General features: G+C 42.3%; 1 protein-coding gene across 1 annotated transcript in view; it reads left to right on the forward strand.

Moving 5' to 3' along the window:
* The window catches only part of flt4 (fms related receptor tyrosine kinase 4), a 47,432-nt gene that overhangs the window by 23,311 nt on the left and 9,134 nt on the right, over positions 1 to 14,987 (forward strand). Inside the window, exons 6-16 of the mRNA XM_080901745.1 lie at positions 1,466 to 1,605; positions 1,684 to 1,855; positions 3,570 to 3,687; positions 3,825 to 4,009; positions 4,275 to 4,440; positions 7,180 to 7,315; positions 7,848 to 7,956; positions 9,958 to 10,317; positions 10,883 to 11,029; positions 12,461 to 12,592; positions 13,076 to 13,182. Of these exons, the coding sequence (XP_080757871.1) occupies positions 1,466 to 1,605; positions 1,684 to 1,855; positions 3,570 to 3,687; positions 3,825 to 4,009; positions 4,275 to 4,440; positions 7,180 to 7,315; positions 7,848 to 7,956; positions 9,958 to 10,317; positions 10,883 to 11,029; positions 12,461 to 12,592; positions 13,076 to 13,182 (1,772 nt within the window). The remainder of the gene's footprint in view (positions 1 to 1,465; positions 1,606 to 1,683; positions 1,856 to 3,569; positions 3,688 to 3,824; positions 4,010 to 4,274; positions 4,441 to 7,179; positions 7,316 to 7,847; positions 7,957 to 9,957; positions 10,318 to 10,882; positions 11,030 to 12,460; positions 12,593 to 13,075; positions 13,183 to 14,987) is intronic.

The following is a 14,987-nucleotide window of genomic DNA, read 5'->3' on the forward strand; positions in this document are numbered from 1 at the left end:
TAGGTGCAGCCAAGGGGCAAAAGGTTTCAGGTTCAGTGGTTTCAGGATCATGTCTGTGCTTTTTTGACTTCACTGAGGGATGATTGCAAACTTGCACTGGGGCAGTTTTTCAGCAGTAGGGATAACAATTAGCACCTCCAAGTCCAAGGCCACAGCTCTCAGCTGGAAAAGGGTGGATTGCACATTCTGTGCTGGGAATGATTTTCTGCCTCAGGAGAAGTGCTGTTATCTCATGGTCTTGTTTACAAGTAGGGAAGAGTGGAGCAGGAGACTGACGAAAAGATTGGAGAAGCGTCTGCACTGATGCTGATGGTGTATCAGTATGTTGGTATGCTAAATTAAGAATAAGATGCAAGGAGTAGAAATGAGGAGCTCACGCTATCTCTGCTGTGGCTCAAACTGAAAGATTATTTCTATGTGATCTTGGGAACACCTTGGCGTCCGCTCCCCCTCCCCAGAAGAGCTGGAAAAGGTGACTTGGGGCAAAGGAGGTCTGGGCATCTCTGATTAGACTGCTGCCCCTGCGACCCAAACCCGGATAAAGCAGCAGAAAATTGGATGGATGGGTGAACAGAGTTACAAAAACACTCCCGACCCAGGACAAATATTTGAATTAGATTTGACTCTCTGCTCTTGTTGAAAGAGAAATTAGCTAGAAAATCAAAGGTGGTGCTAGACTGACTGCCCTGTCCCCATAATTTTCCATGGCAGTCGACGAGCCAATTAAGCCTTAATGCTGACAATTTTGAGGCTTTTATTTAATTATGTAATTTCCTCTAAAACAACTCCATTTTTATGTAAGGATGGAGTCATTATGTCACAAGCACTAAAAGAAAAGAAGAAAAGAGAAGCAGATGGAAAAGGAAGGCATAATCACATTTTGAAAAACTAAGCTGAAAAGGCGAGAGACTTTATGTTGAGTTTCCCTCTCATAGCGCGTGAACTCAGGGTGATCCAGATGCTCTACGCTCTGTTGTATGAGCTCATTCACCTCTGTCTTCAGAGGGCAAATGGAAACTCATATTCACCGCTCCCAGCCAAATTTAATAGCCACATCAGTCAGAGGAGAAACTCGGAGAGGCTTCACTCTTCACACTAATGGACTGCATAAACAATCAGTAATCACAGTCTGCCTTTTTTCTTTTACGTGCAAAGTCATTTCCATGCAGAGAGAATGACCTAAACATCAGATACACTGTCCAGTGTGCAAAACGGGATTGATGCTTCACTTCAGTTTTATTCACATATATAAACAAACACACACACACACACATCTAGATATATATAAAATTGTGTGTGTGTGTGTGTATGTATATATAAAGTTTTAGAGTAGCCTGGGATGGCTTCTCAGGTCCAAAGGAAAGTCATTTCCTCAGGAAAAACTGCTGACAATGTCACTCTGACCTCTCTCACTGTCTCCCTACCTCTGTCTGGGTCTACCTCGCCCTTTTATTTTCACGGACAGGAAGTCAGGTTTACGATGTCAAGCTGTTTCCTGAGGAGCCAGTACAGCTGTTAGTGGGGGAGGCCCTCACCCTGAACTGCACAGCGATGGTGGAGTTCAACGCAGGGGTGGACATCCAGTGGTCTTACCCAAGCAAACAGGTACTAGCAGTGCATCGCATGTTGTGTTAGTAAGAAGCAAACCTGAATTTACAATCACAGTTTGTTTCTCCTCACCAGGCGAATGACTTGGTGCAAGTTACCACCCTCCGTGAATCTCTGTCTCAAGCCACAACGGCTTCTAGCGCCCTGACCATCCACAGTGTCAATGTCACAGACACCGGCCGATACACCTGCAATGTTACCAGCATGGACGGGACTTACACCCAACAAACTCAGGTCGTAGTTTATGGTAAGACTTTCTATTTTTTTGTCCATACATTAGTCTTCTTAAAGTTTGCATTAATCATCCAAATCTACAGTTATGCTGGCAAACATAGCAAATAATCCAGCTCTATGTGCAGTTATGGTCAGTCTCCACAATAATCCCTGTAATGAAAAACTTGACCAAACATCTGCCTCCATCTCACCCTGTCCTCAGCATCCTCCTCTGTCACGCCAATCAGTTGCATTAGATTGTGTTTGATGCTACCTTCATGACAATTGTAGTTTATAGTTAAGTTATAGTTTTAAGTTATTAATGAAGTCACATATTTAATAGAGGTAAGAATCACCCCACGATACCATATTATGTTGGGATTAAATAATTTGCAGTGCCTCAATAATGCTATGCTTTTTATTAATAAGTGTTATGTCTTCCATCGGATGCCTCTGTGGAATCAAAAGTGAAGTGTTGATATTTACAATTATCATAATACTTTACTCACACTATGATATTATTGTGATTTTTAACTTTTTGCAACATGCCGAGTATTCCAATAACATATATTGCTTTCTGTTATAATATCTGTTTTATCCAATAAGCTGAAGTTATCTCGTTTCATCTGTTATTTTTGCTGCAAATGAGATTGTATAACATGCCAACATCAGCACAAAAAAACTGCCATAAATGTTGCCACTTAGCTGGCAATTACATGCAATCTACTCCTGATAATGCATTGGTTAACTGTGGTAAATCATCTGTTGCTCTCTACACAGACAGAAACATTTACACTTCACACAGAAATTCACATTTAACTATTATATTTGCACTCTGCGACCTCCCAGGTCTGTAGGAGTATAACCAGAACACAGGCAGCTGGCAGCCAGTTGAGTCGAGTCCCCTCGAGTTTGGCTCTAACGCTGCCTCAGGATTTCTGTGCATGAGATGAGCCATCTTGCACTTGCATTTACCAGAGTAGTTGGATTTATTTAATAAAATATCAACATTTTATTTCATAAAATATTAAATGGATATTTGGTATCGATTTGGTGTCGATTTTTTAAAAATCAAAATGAAACATATTACATTCATAAATTTTTCCTGCCACACATGGTCTTTATCACTGTAAAGCTTTATTTTCAAACATTTTGGTTTGTGATATTATGTGTGACGTGAAACAGACCAAAGTAAAAGGAGCATAACTAAACACAGAAAACATGAAAGGCGAACTCTGACATCTAAAGGTGCACCAAAGGTGTCGTATGCTCTCTCTTTGATGTTTTTGAAAAACTTCACTTTCAGATTTTTTCCAGAAGGAAAAGGGCTTTAAGGGCTTGCTCGAGTCTGCCCAGAGATCTGCTTGAGCAGTGTCTAACTCCAAAACCACGACACGTGCAACCCAGCGCACCATCCTTACCTCGTGGACAAGCGCTAGAAAAATACCTTAGAATTTGGAATTGAGCAGTGTTTATGGATTAAAGGGTTTTTTCAGATGAGGCAAAATAATTAATGTATTATTTTTCCTTTTACCAAAAATCAATCAAATATTTACTGCTGAAGGCTTAAAAAGTGACTTAAAGTCAGAACCAGAGGATTTATTCACTGAATCCAAGCTGACTACAGTGGAGACACGTATAACGCTTTTGATTGCCATGTTTTAAGCTGAGAGAAGGCGAGTGTTTCGTACTCTGACCTTAAGATTTTAAAGCCTTTTATGTAAACAACTGAATGCCTCTGATTCCAGAAGGACCATTTATCCACCTCGACTACAGAATTGGACCGATTGTGGAGATAACTGCTGGCCAGAAGTCATACAAATTACAAGTAAATGTCTCTGCCTTACCGGCACCCGAAACGCAATGGTAAGAGGAGTCTCATTAAATGTAATTGGAAATGTCCAAAAGCATAATTAGGCCTCGCAAATCTGAGATTTGTAGCTCAATTAAAGAGCAGGACATCTCAGTAGGAGCACATTTTGTGTATTTGTGTGTGCCACCAGGTATAAAGACGGAAAGCTAATAAACCAGCGCCCAGAATTCAAGATGAAAAGGATGAGGATGCACCCTAAACATGTTTTGGAGATTAAGGATGTTTGTCAGGAGGACTCCGGGCTGTACACGGTGGTCCTGAAAAACAGCGATGCTGGGCTAGAGAGGAAGCTCAACATAACGCTTGTCGTCAATGGTATGTGTGTGTTGCTCTGTGAACCTCCAGTTAAAATCCCTCCAGATATTTTAGGAACAAAGCAGCAGTGTAAAGTTATAGAGATTCCCTGCCTTCCCAAGTGAGGAAAGTCGAATTTTTGTAGATTTAATTTGAAAATCTTACAAAAGAAAGGAGCAAAAGAGTAAAAACGTTGCATGAATCAATTATAAAGAGACCTGTATCTAGCATAAAAAAGTTATGACTTCCTGGAAAAATTGATTTATTAGCTCTCTTCTTCCCCCAGTTCCTCCTCAGATTCATGAAAAAGAGGTGGCAGATCCATCCAGCCCTTACCCCAGCGGCAGCAGCCAAACGCTGACGTGCACCGCCTACGGTGTCCCTATTCCCAACATCAGCTGGCAGTGGAGGGCCTGGGGCCCCTGTGTCCTCAACAGCACCCAAAGCAGAGTGTAAGAAAAACCTCAGCCCCAGACTCATTCTTATATAGCACTGGTAGTTTTGCAACTGTGTGTGTGTGTGTGTGTGAAGATAAGGTTTCATCAGACAAGACAGGAAAGGCGGGAAGAGCTGTGCATGAAGCGTTATGTGAGACCAAATAACAAGAAGAGGTCAATGTGAAATTATCCACTGGCTCTGAGTGAACAAGAGAGGGAGGAGATGATAAGAAGAGAGAGAAGGGGGCAGCGGGGCGGGTGGCTGTGGATGAAAAGAGCTAATATATAGAGGAAGGTAGAGGGGAGGTAAGGAAGGAGGAAAGAGGAGACTAAAGGAAAGTGTCTGCTCGATGTCCAGCCAGCTTCCTCCCCCACACAGTAATAATGTGCCTGTCACTCTCCTGTGCTATGGTCCAGCTTTGTGCATAAGCAAAGACACACATACAGACACAACACACATGAAATGCACATAAATCTCTCAGGTGTGATTGAAGCTAACTAGAGTGCTACACAATACAAATACACACATAAAACATGCAATCATACTCACTTGTTTCCTATTTCTTTAGCCCCTGTGTTTTGTGCGCTTCCACTGAATATTGCTCTAATATCCACCTGCCTCTACCGTCTTCCTCCTAGGCTTAATTTTGGAAGATATTGCTGTTCTGACCTTTCCATGTCAACATGCAACATGAGTGCAGCTGCAAGGTTTCGATCCTGGTCTAAGAGGCAGTCTGAAACTCACAGCAGTGGCAGCTTTGGTTTAATTTTGGCTGAAAGTGCTCAGTTTTTATTTTGTTTTAGCCACTGTGGATCTAGTATGCCATTTCATGGACAGTGAATTCTGCCTCTATTTTTTTTTCAATTTTCTTTGAATATTTTGAAATTCCTTGTCCATTGTGACGGTCCAAAATACAGCAAAGGACTTCCAGCTAAACCTGTCCTTCCTCACAGGCTCCTGTTAAGTGTAGCAGCACAGTGTGTTCCTGATGAAGTGTGCTTGATGAAAGAAAGTAATTTTACAATATCAGGCGTTTGCTTTTGTAATCTCGGTGGTGCTGGTCTTTTTCTTCAGAGCCTGAGAAATTACTTTCAGGAGAGCAATGTCTTGTCTGATGTTATCTCTGTATGTGTGTGCTTGTTTGTTGCATATACAAATCTGCTCATAAAGCACATTGTGGAGCTCTCTCATTCATGTGGCAACAGAAAACAAGTGAACACAAAAAGCAGGCCCTCACACAGTTTTACGATTGTTTTTAGTTAAAAGGAACGGTCTGCTATCGATATCTGAGCTCAGTGACTTGTTAAAAGTGCTGCTAGACTTCTATGCGAAATATGAAGCCTCATCAACGTAGCTTAGCATCGAGACTAGAACTAGGAAAAGCAAATAATCCCCTGGCTCACAAGTAGGTGGTTTTAAGGCGGCACATCACTTCTTAAACAGTATGGATTAGACAAATGAGGTGTAATATCCTAATTACTGAGCCATAGACGTGCCAATAAGAGGAGTTTGATAAGTAATTTAGGAGTAAGAGAAAAGGCTAAAATTATTCTGCCTATGGTCCAAATGCTGCATGCGATCTCTTTACGGTCAGTAAAAGGATATTGTGTTTTATAAATTAGTAAATTTCTGCCTATCTACAGTCGTTTTGAATTGCACCTCAGCTTTTTGTATACTGCTAGGATAAAGGGAAATAGGTGTACCTATTTATTGAAATAAATATGGTATCTAAGGCAAACACAGAGTTTGTACCTTTATTCTTCAACACAGGCTGAACTCTGTCAGGCAGCTTTCTTGACATTTCTTTAAGTAGTCTTCAGGAAAGGTTCTCCATGCATCTTGAAGGACATTCAAAGCACTTGTTTGGATGTTCCCATATGGAAAAGATATATATAAATCTTATAAAGTTTGTATCTGTCTTGTGTGAAACTTGTATGAAAAGCATACAAGAGTGAAAACAGATATAAGATCCCTTGAAAAATTATATAATGAAACTTGTATGTTTTGGATACTTACTAAAACAATATATGAAAGTAATGAGAAAGTGGCCACTTTCATGAGTAAATCATATAAGTTTTTACTATTTCTTTTCCATATGGGTTGGCTGCCTTTTGTTCTGTTGCCTGTCAAAATAATGTTGAGGTCCGTGCTCTGGGAGGGCTGATAGTGTTCCACAGGTATGCTTTTCATGCTGAAAGATGAAGCTGCTGTCAATCAGACACTCTTCAGACGGCTCAAATGAAAATCTGATGGTATTTGATTTCTGTGTTTATAATCCCCAACACCACTGGCTGAAATGTGTTAAGTACAAGGGCTGGGCAAGCATCCAATGTGCAAAGTACAATACTGTAAATTGGTATTTACAAGTTATCATTTTTTCGTATGCACATTTACCATCAGTAAATTATGTAGAGAGTAAAATAAAACTGACCCCTGTGGCCTTCTGCTAATGCAGAGTAGTGCAGATGGGTGAAAATACTAAATAGAAATTTCATTAGTTTTCCTGTGATGTTCGCACTGCGGATAGTCATAATTGATAGAGTAATTTGTCCATTAACTGCTAGGACACTTAGGACATAATTGCATTGGCTCAGGGCTTCAAGCTGATGTGAATATACAGTCTGCGGGAAAAGACTTCTCATAAAACATCAGGATATCGTTCAACGTGCTCCTTAATTCTCACCCACTGCCCACTCTGTGCTGCACATGTCAATGAGGCGAGGTGTCATGAATGTGTTTCTGCTTCCCTCCAGGGCCCGACAAGACCGGAAGAGCCGGAGTGACAGGATTGCAGAATGTCAGAACTGGCAGGACATTAACTCGGAGAATGCGATGAATGAAATTGAGCCGATCGAGTCGTCTCTCGAAGTTGTGGATGGACGAGAGAAGGTTCGTCAGGCCTCATTGCGATTGTTACTGGTTTTCTGTGGACAGACATGCTCTGCTTATAAATTGATTCTCTGGGGTAAAGGATTACAGAATATAATTACGGCCTAACCCATAAGAAGGCCTTTCTGTAAGTGGACCTATCTGTGACCTGTGATGTTTTTATGTAAGTGTCCCAAATTCTAAGCTCCATAACAAAATTTGTCAATCAAGAGCCATTTCCACAGTAGAAATATTTAGAACAGTCTTCCTCTGCAGACTTCCTGCAAGTTCTAGTTATAAACACATCCAGGCACACATGTACGCGTACCCACGCCTGCACATTTATAAACCACAGCCGTAAGAGGAAATTATACATACACACGCTCACGCTGCAAACGCCCTATTTTTTTCACTCACACCTGAGCGAGTTTGTGTGTCGTTGGTCTGTCAGCAGAAAACCTGATTTTTACACGACAGCAGATTGCACTTTCTTTTAAAATGTGCGTCTCCACGACATGAATTAAAGTCTCGTCCTCCTTTCCTCGCCTCGCAGAGAGTGAGCAGACTTCTGATTCGCAATGCCAGCGTGTCCGTCATGTACAAGTGTTCTGCTAAAAACAAAGTGGGCAAAGATGAGCGGCTTATCTACTTCTATGTAACCAGTGAGTATGTGTGGTTAGATATCTCTCAAACACAATGCGAAACAGGAGCACTCACAGAGCGCAACTCCCCCCAAAGGCCAAGGGCTATACTAAAACTTTGATATTCTTTGCTCATGTTAGCATTGGTAAGGTCATAATCGAGTGTGCTATATTATATTATATTTTGTGTCATTGTGAAGTCATATTATGTTGTATTGAAAAAAATACGGTTTTGAAGAGCTTAAACAAAGAATGATGACTATGTTGCTTCAAAGTTTGGAGAGGATTGAATGGAAACTAAAGCTTTTTTCCTTATTTTTGTGACCCTGACCTTTGACCTTGAAGTATTACATACTAAAATTGTGTATTTTATTATCTTTAGTATATGATTGGAGCATTTTTGGCTTCTATAAGCTATAAAAACTCGAGCTTTAAGACATATTCATCCAGTGTGTGATTCTGCAAAACTTTATAGCGTCATTGTGACATCATAGGGTGTCATATTGAAAAGACAAAAAGTGTGTTGCACAGATCTATCATATGATATATTACTTGACATGGTTTCTTTAAATGTTTTTCAAGATAAACTTTGACCTTGAGCACTAACAATGAAGGTCAAGGTCAAATGCTTAGCCAACCCAAGCGCTCATGTCCCCCGAGGCCTAGTATATTGTTCTGAAGCTTGAAGACGATCCATAAAGAAGACAAACAAACAAACTGCCTTTCCTCAGCTGGGAGAAAAAAATAGGAGCTTGGTTGGTTTTAAAGCCAAAGGTTGATCAATGATGATCCAAGTTTTGCTGCACTCTATTACAATAAAGCTGAGCAGAGTTTGTGGTGGAAAATTAGATTTGAAAAATTAATTACCTCGAAAAAAAAAAAAGGTGGAAAGATTTTCAAATTGATTTCCCGGGCACAAGAGCCAACGGGTCATTCTGTTCTGTCACAGGACTCAGTCAGCTCTGATCCTCTGCAGGAATAACAAAGCTACTCAATGTATGATAAGCCTACACAGAATGCGCGCTGCAGTATGTAGTATGATCTGTGCTCAAATGTTCCAGTAATCCAATAAAAAACAAAAAGCATGTCTGATTTCAATTTGGCACATCAAGGTTGCTGCGCCGCTTCCAGCACCCCAGCTAAGCTTGGATTGCGCTCTGGAAGTCACGGTCTGACCACTTGCAGGTGCCCGTTTGCAGCGTGTGCTGGATCACATCCAGCGAGTCAAAATGACAACACTTCAACTCGAATTCCCCTTTGAGAACATGAGACGCAGGGGAGCAAATGGGGGTGGATGGTGAGCTGCAGTTTTGTTTGTGGGGACAAAAGAGCTCCATGATGGCACATGCCACAGTAGAACTTTCTGTCCAATTCTGGCCCAACTCTGGCTCCCCACAAAAAAGCCAGGGGGAAGGGTTTCTGGCTGCACACATGACTTAATGTGCCTTCTTTTGACTTGGGCACTGCTCACTTTAAAAGTGATGATCTTCCATGTGAAAGTTGGTTTGGTTTGACGCAGCAGGCTATGTTCGGGCTGAAATCGCTGGCATCCGTGCACCGGTGGCCAGAACAGGACATCAGGGCGCAACCAAAAAAAAAAAAAGTAGAGCTCCTTTGTGATAGCAGCCCAACTCAAAACACTCAAAGCAACTTGTGGGGTTGTTATTTTAGAACTATTAGAAGTCTGTGCCCAACACCCTGTTGCCTCTTTACGCTTCCATGCCAAAGAAATAGTCCTTGTGAAAATAACTCACACTGAGGTTGGCCTGCCATTAAGGGCCTAGTGGCAGTGTAACAAGGCCTAATGTTGCTGCAGAATTTCTTAATCCTGTGAGCAAGCACAAACAAAACTTCTCTTTCATTTTTGCTGGGATCCTCATAACAAGGCCGTCCTACATGCATTTGTTGGTTTATATTTTATATAAATGGCATATTTTGAGGAGTATTTATTGATGTGTAATTCAAAGCCTTTCTGTGTAAGGGTAACATACCAGCCTGCCTGTTCTTCTCTCATCTTTAAAGCCATCCCCGAGGGCTTCAATGTAGATGTCCAGCAGTCTGAGTATCCCCTGGAGCAGGAGAAAGTGTCTCTCCTTTGCAGTGCTGATAATTACACCTATGAGCAGCTCCACTGGTACCGTCTTGACCCTCGGGCCCTGCAGGACGAGGAGGGTAAGCCCCAGGAGCTGGACTGCAAGAGCGTGCACCTATATGCTGAGGCTCTCCGTGGTGGGCTCTCCTTCCAGGAGCCCTCCAACAGCTGGGTCTTGGACTTCACTATTAACTCCATCCAGCTGCAGGATGAAGGGCATTACGTATGTGAGGCTCAGAGCAGACGCAGTGGGGAGAAACAGTGCCTTTTCAGATACATCTCTGTCAAAGGTGAGCAATAAGGGGGAATTAAAGCTCCAGACACAGAGATGCAAACACACACACCGCTGAATGCAGAAAGCAGAGTCACTCTAACTCCAGCGCACTAGGCTGCACCACTAATTATAGAGAAAAACTCAACCCTTGGCAGTGGCAACACACAGCGGAACTGGCGCTGAGATGCTAGAGGCTTAAAAATACCCACACTCAAAAGATCCCACGCAGCTCGATACCCACATCCACACATAATGGAGAAAATACTTGATGCCTGCACAGCATCAATATGTAGGGACATGAAAACAGAGCTGAGATGCAGCAGGGCTGAAAAGCACAAACAAATTCCTGCCTCGCTCGTGCTGTTTGCTGTGTAAGCTTGCGTCAGTGCCTGGAGGACATATGTACGCTTTAATGGGATCTTCTTCCTTTTGCCCTGATTTTCAAACCCACAAGAGTGCATCTTGTACATTTGCCCTCTTTGAGTTGATATAGTGTCGATATAGTGAAATAATTTTGATTTCACCTTCTCCATTGCTGATCTGTCTCTGGCTTTTGCTCTCCCTTCTCTCTCCCATCGCAGCCCTGGAGGCACCACGCTATAAGCGCAGCCTCACCAACCAAACAGTGAATGTGACCGAGTCTCTCACGATGGAGTGCGACGTGGAGGGCAGACCTCTGCCCCGATTCTTCTGGTTCAAAGACAACCAGCCTCTCCACCAAATGTCAGGTGCATGAATAAATCACAGCAGCTCATACACGTGTTTGTAGGACGGGGCTTTCGCATTCACACACGCACGCCGACAAGAAGTCAGAAAGCCTGCCCCTGTGAGGCTTTATTTGATGGGACTCGTATTATCCACTTTACATCCCAGTAGGCTTTGTTAATGTTTACACAGATACATCGACTCAGTGTGATCAAATGTCAGTCCAGCTATTCAGGTAAACTTCTTGTATGTTTAATGTTGTGCTTTATTTTCTGTCTTTTCTGCCTCTGAATGATTGATAGGCGCAAAAATAGCTGAAATCTATAGCTATAATACTGTAGTGCAGTTTTCCAAGTGGAAACATAAGTAGCTCTTTTTGTGAGTGACAGCCTCGGATTGTTTTTTCTCAGTGTGTGCGATTGCTTTTGACATTACCCTCTCATGTTTTTGCAAGCCTGGTCAACAACATGCTAATAACGTTGCCGTCACACATTCTCTCCAGCAAGCCTGCACTCTTGGAACAATATTTTTCCTCATGTAAATTGTGCCTCGGTGTAGGATTTCTTCTACACTTTCTTCCTGGTCAGCACAGTCAGTGCAAACACGATGCACTGCAGGTTGCTGTGTGTGCACAACAAAGTGTTTTTCAGTGGTATTCAGTCATTTTTGGCACAACCGGCTGCAACTTTATCACGGCCCCCTTGTCGAGTCTGTGACATTGCCATTTCTCAAGATTACACCGTTGTCTTCTTGGAAAAATTCACCTCCTGCGAGTGTTCAGATTTAGGAGATTAGTCAAATGCAGATCAAGCATTCCACTGTCATGGATAAATGGTCTTTGGGATTAGATTGCAGTGTTTTTGCTAAACATTGGACCACTTCAGAATGTTTTTGTCCTAGCTATCAATCCAGAAACCAAATAAAAAGGAAAGGTCTGGTTCTAGGATACCATTGCTTTCCTTTACAAGCGCACATCAATCCCACACACTCACACTGTGGAACAAGTGGGTCAAATAGAACTTGTATCAGGAGTTCCTGTCATGATGTTTTTGCTGTAGAGCTCCTCACACATCCACACACACATAAAACCCTCTCAGGCCGACACAGCTCATTAGCTTTTTAGTCTCTTCTTAATATCTGAAGGTGATGAGCCTGTAGGGTGGGTCAATGCAAGTCTGAATAACAGCTGATGCCCTGGGATCACTCAGAGGGGACTGTTTGGGGTGCGCGGCGGGATGATGGAATAATAAATGAATGCTACAAATGGAGGTCCAGAGGTGTGACAAGAATTCAAAAAGGCGCTGTGGAAAATGGTGCTGAATTCACAATGCGAAAGGGTGAAAAAGTGGCACTAAAGTCACAGCACACAGCACAGGCTTCGAATATGGGTTTGACTGCGTGTCACTAACAAGTCCCCCCCATCTCCACCCCATCCCCCGGTGCCTCCTTCGCAGGGATCCAGCTGCAGGATTCAAACCGCACGCTGAGTATCCAGCGGGTCAGAGAGGAGGACGCCGGTCTTTACACCTGCACCGCCTGCAACCAGCGCGGTTGTGTCAACTCCTCAGCCGCCGTCAGCGTCATCGGTGAGACAGCCGCACGCACACACAGTCACAGAGACACCTGAATCTATTCACCATACGCTCTCCCGGCTCTCTCCGTGTGCTTTTTCGAGTGCACTCAGGCCTGAAATCGCAGTTGTCCTTGAGCTCACATCTTCACCTCTCACACTCTCACCGTAACTCTAGTTTTTGTGCTTTTGTTATGTGCGGCTCTCAAATCATAGTCATCAGCCAGTGAAACACTGTGTTTTCTCATTCAGCTGGTGAATGAGTTTGCTGGAAGTGGTTTTATGGCCAATGGCTGAAAGTCAGCCCAGCACATTTATTTAACTCTAACGATTTTATTTAAGGAGTTTACTAGAAAGCTGTGGGGCAAATACTTTGTAATTTAGTTGGTAAAAGACCAGTCCATGTGACAGGGCTGAGTAATTTTCAGCAGTGTGTGTGTGTGTTTTTAAACCCTTTGCATCTAACACTGACTTTCTTCCTTTCTTTCTTTCCGATAAGGATCAAGTGACCGGGCCAACGTGGAGATTGTAATTCTTATCGGGACTGGAGTCATCGCCGTTTTCTTCTGGGCCTTGCTCATTCTCATCTTCTGCAATGTGAAGCGGGTCAGAGGGCGCCACTTATCACTGTGTCTGAGTTTGTGTCTGTGTGTGTTTCGAGAGGAGCCGACAGGCTGTGACGGAGGCACTTTGACCCCTGACTCCTGTTTTGTCTATCTTTGAGCACAATCTGTTTGTTAGAGATAAGTCTGTCATTTACATCCAGAGACAGTTAGTGATATTTTCTTGGAGCGCATAGAGCGAATCGTTTGCTGCTGTTAGCAACAGCAGCAAACGTGGTCATAATGAGAATCCATTTGCTCTTTATTTGCACACTTGGTAGGGTGAGTCTCTCTTTTAATTAGAGATGGCTTTCCTTTTTTTTCTCTCCGTCTTGCTTGCAGCGTCTCAATGTTTGTCTCTCCACCTTTCGTCTGTCTCTAGCTCTGCTCCTCTATGCTCCATTTTTCTCAAATACCTTTCTAATGATGTGTATTATGGTCAGACATCTCCAATTTAGTCTTGTCTGTCCAGAGCACATTGTTCCAAATGCAACCTTTCAAACCTAAACCTAACTTTTCAAACCTAAGCTGTGCTGCCATGTTGGTTTTATAGAGAGATGAGGGTTTTCTACTTAACTCTAACATTTAATCTCCTCACTGAGGCCTATAGAGTCTTTGGTGTAGCTCTTGGGTTTTTTTGCAGCCTCTCAGAGTATTGCACGATCTAACACTGGGGTGGATGCGCTAAGGTGCCCAATCCTGGGAAGATTGTCATTATGTTAACACACACCTGAATTCTCCAGACCAACAAACTTCTGCTTTTACAAGGTGCTCACTGATGTGCCGATGCACTTAACTTGCTGATAATCAGTTACTCGAGTACATTTGATTTCAGCTGTGGTTCAGGTTGTAGACTGGGTCCTCAATCAATAGGTAGGTGGGTGGATTGATTGATCATCCAGTCTGTCGAAGTATCCTTGGGCAAAGTACTGAATCTCACACTCAAATGCATACATTTGAGTGTGAGTGTGTGTTTGAATGTTAGATAAAATTGCTTAGGCATGAAATTTAGTGCTTTATGAATGTGTATGACTGGGTGAAGGCATTATAGAAGTACCAGTCCATTTTACCATTAGCAGCACTTGTCTACCTCTTAATTCATGTGGAAGCAAAAAGGATGCACTTAGTTGTTTACTCTTTGCTTCTGCATTAGTGGTTCGATTTTTGTTAAATAAATAATGACGCAGTGTCACCTGTCAGGTGTAAATGTTCATCTCAGATTGTATTTGCCTAATGTTATGACCTGCTAAAGACCAAATTATTTTTTTATGATGTCCTGTTATATAAAACCTTAAAATTGAAGAAGGCTGTACTTTGTACAGGACATATTTGACATATTTTATTTGGATCCGCACTTTTAATAGTAACAATTGAACAGAATACTTTAAGGTCTTCATCTTAGCTAGTTAGATTGCATTGCAACTTAACTGCAACCGTAGCATCACACTAACACTAACAAATGCCAGGTCATGACAGGAGGCTATAAAACATATGTAAACACAACATGAACATACCACATGTAACTACAGTAATAGGCAGTAAACAAAGGTGTTGCTCTCACTCCTGAATAGAAAAGAAGCTCAGTTAATGACATCAGCAACACCCGTGTTTACCTTCTGTTTCAAGTCAACATGGCTGCTGTTGCATGTTGGGCTTTGAAGGCTGCAAAACAAACAAACAAAAAAAACAAAACAGGTGTCCTTTAACTAAATACACATCCAGAGACAAACACAGAGCACAAAAGCATTTACTTTTTAAAAGTGTGCTTTTAATGCTTTGTACACAGCACCGCAAATGCACACGGCCTGT

This window comes from Rhamphochromis sp. 'chilingali', assembly GCF_963969265.1.
Source record: "Rhamphochromis sp. 'chilingali' genome assembly, chromosome: 13".
NCBI classification, from domain to species: domain Eukaryota; kingdom Metazoa; phylum Chordata; class Actinopteri; order Cichliformes; family Cichlidae; genus Rhamphochromis; species Rhamphochromis sp. 'chilingali'.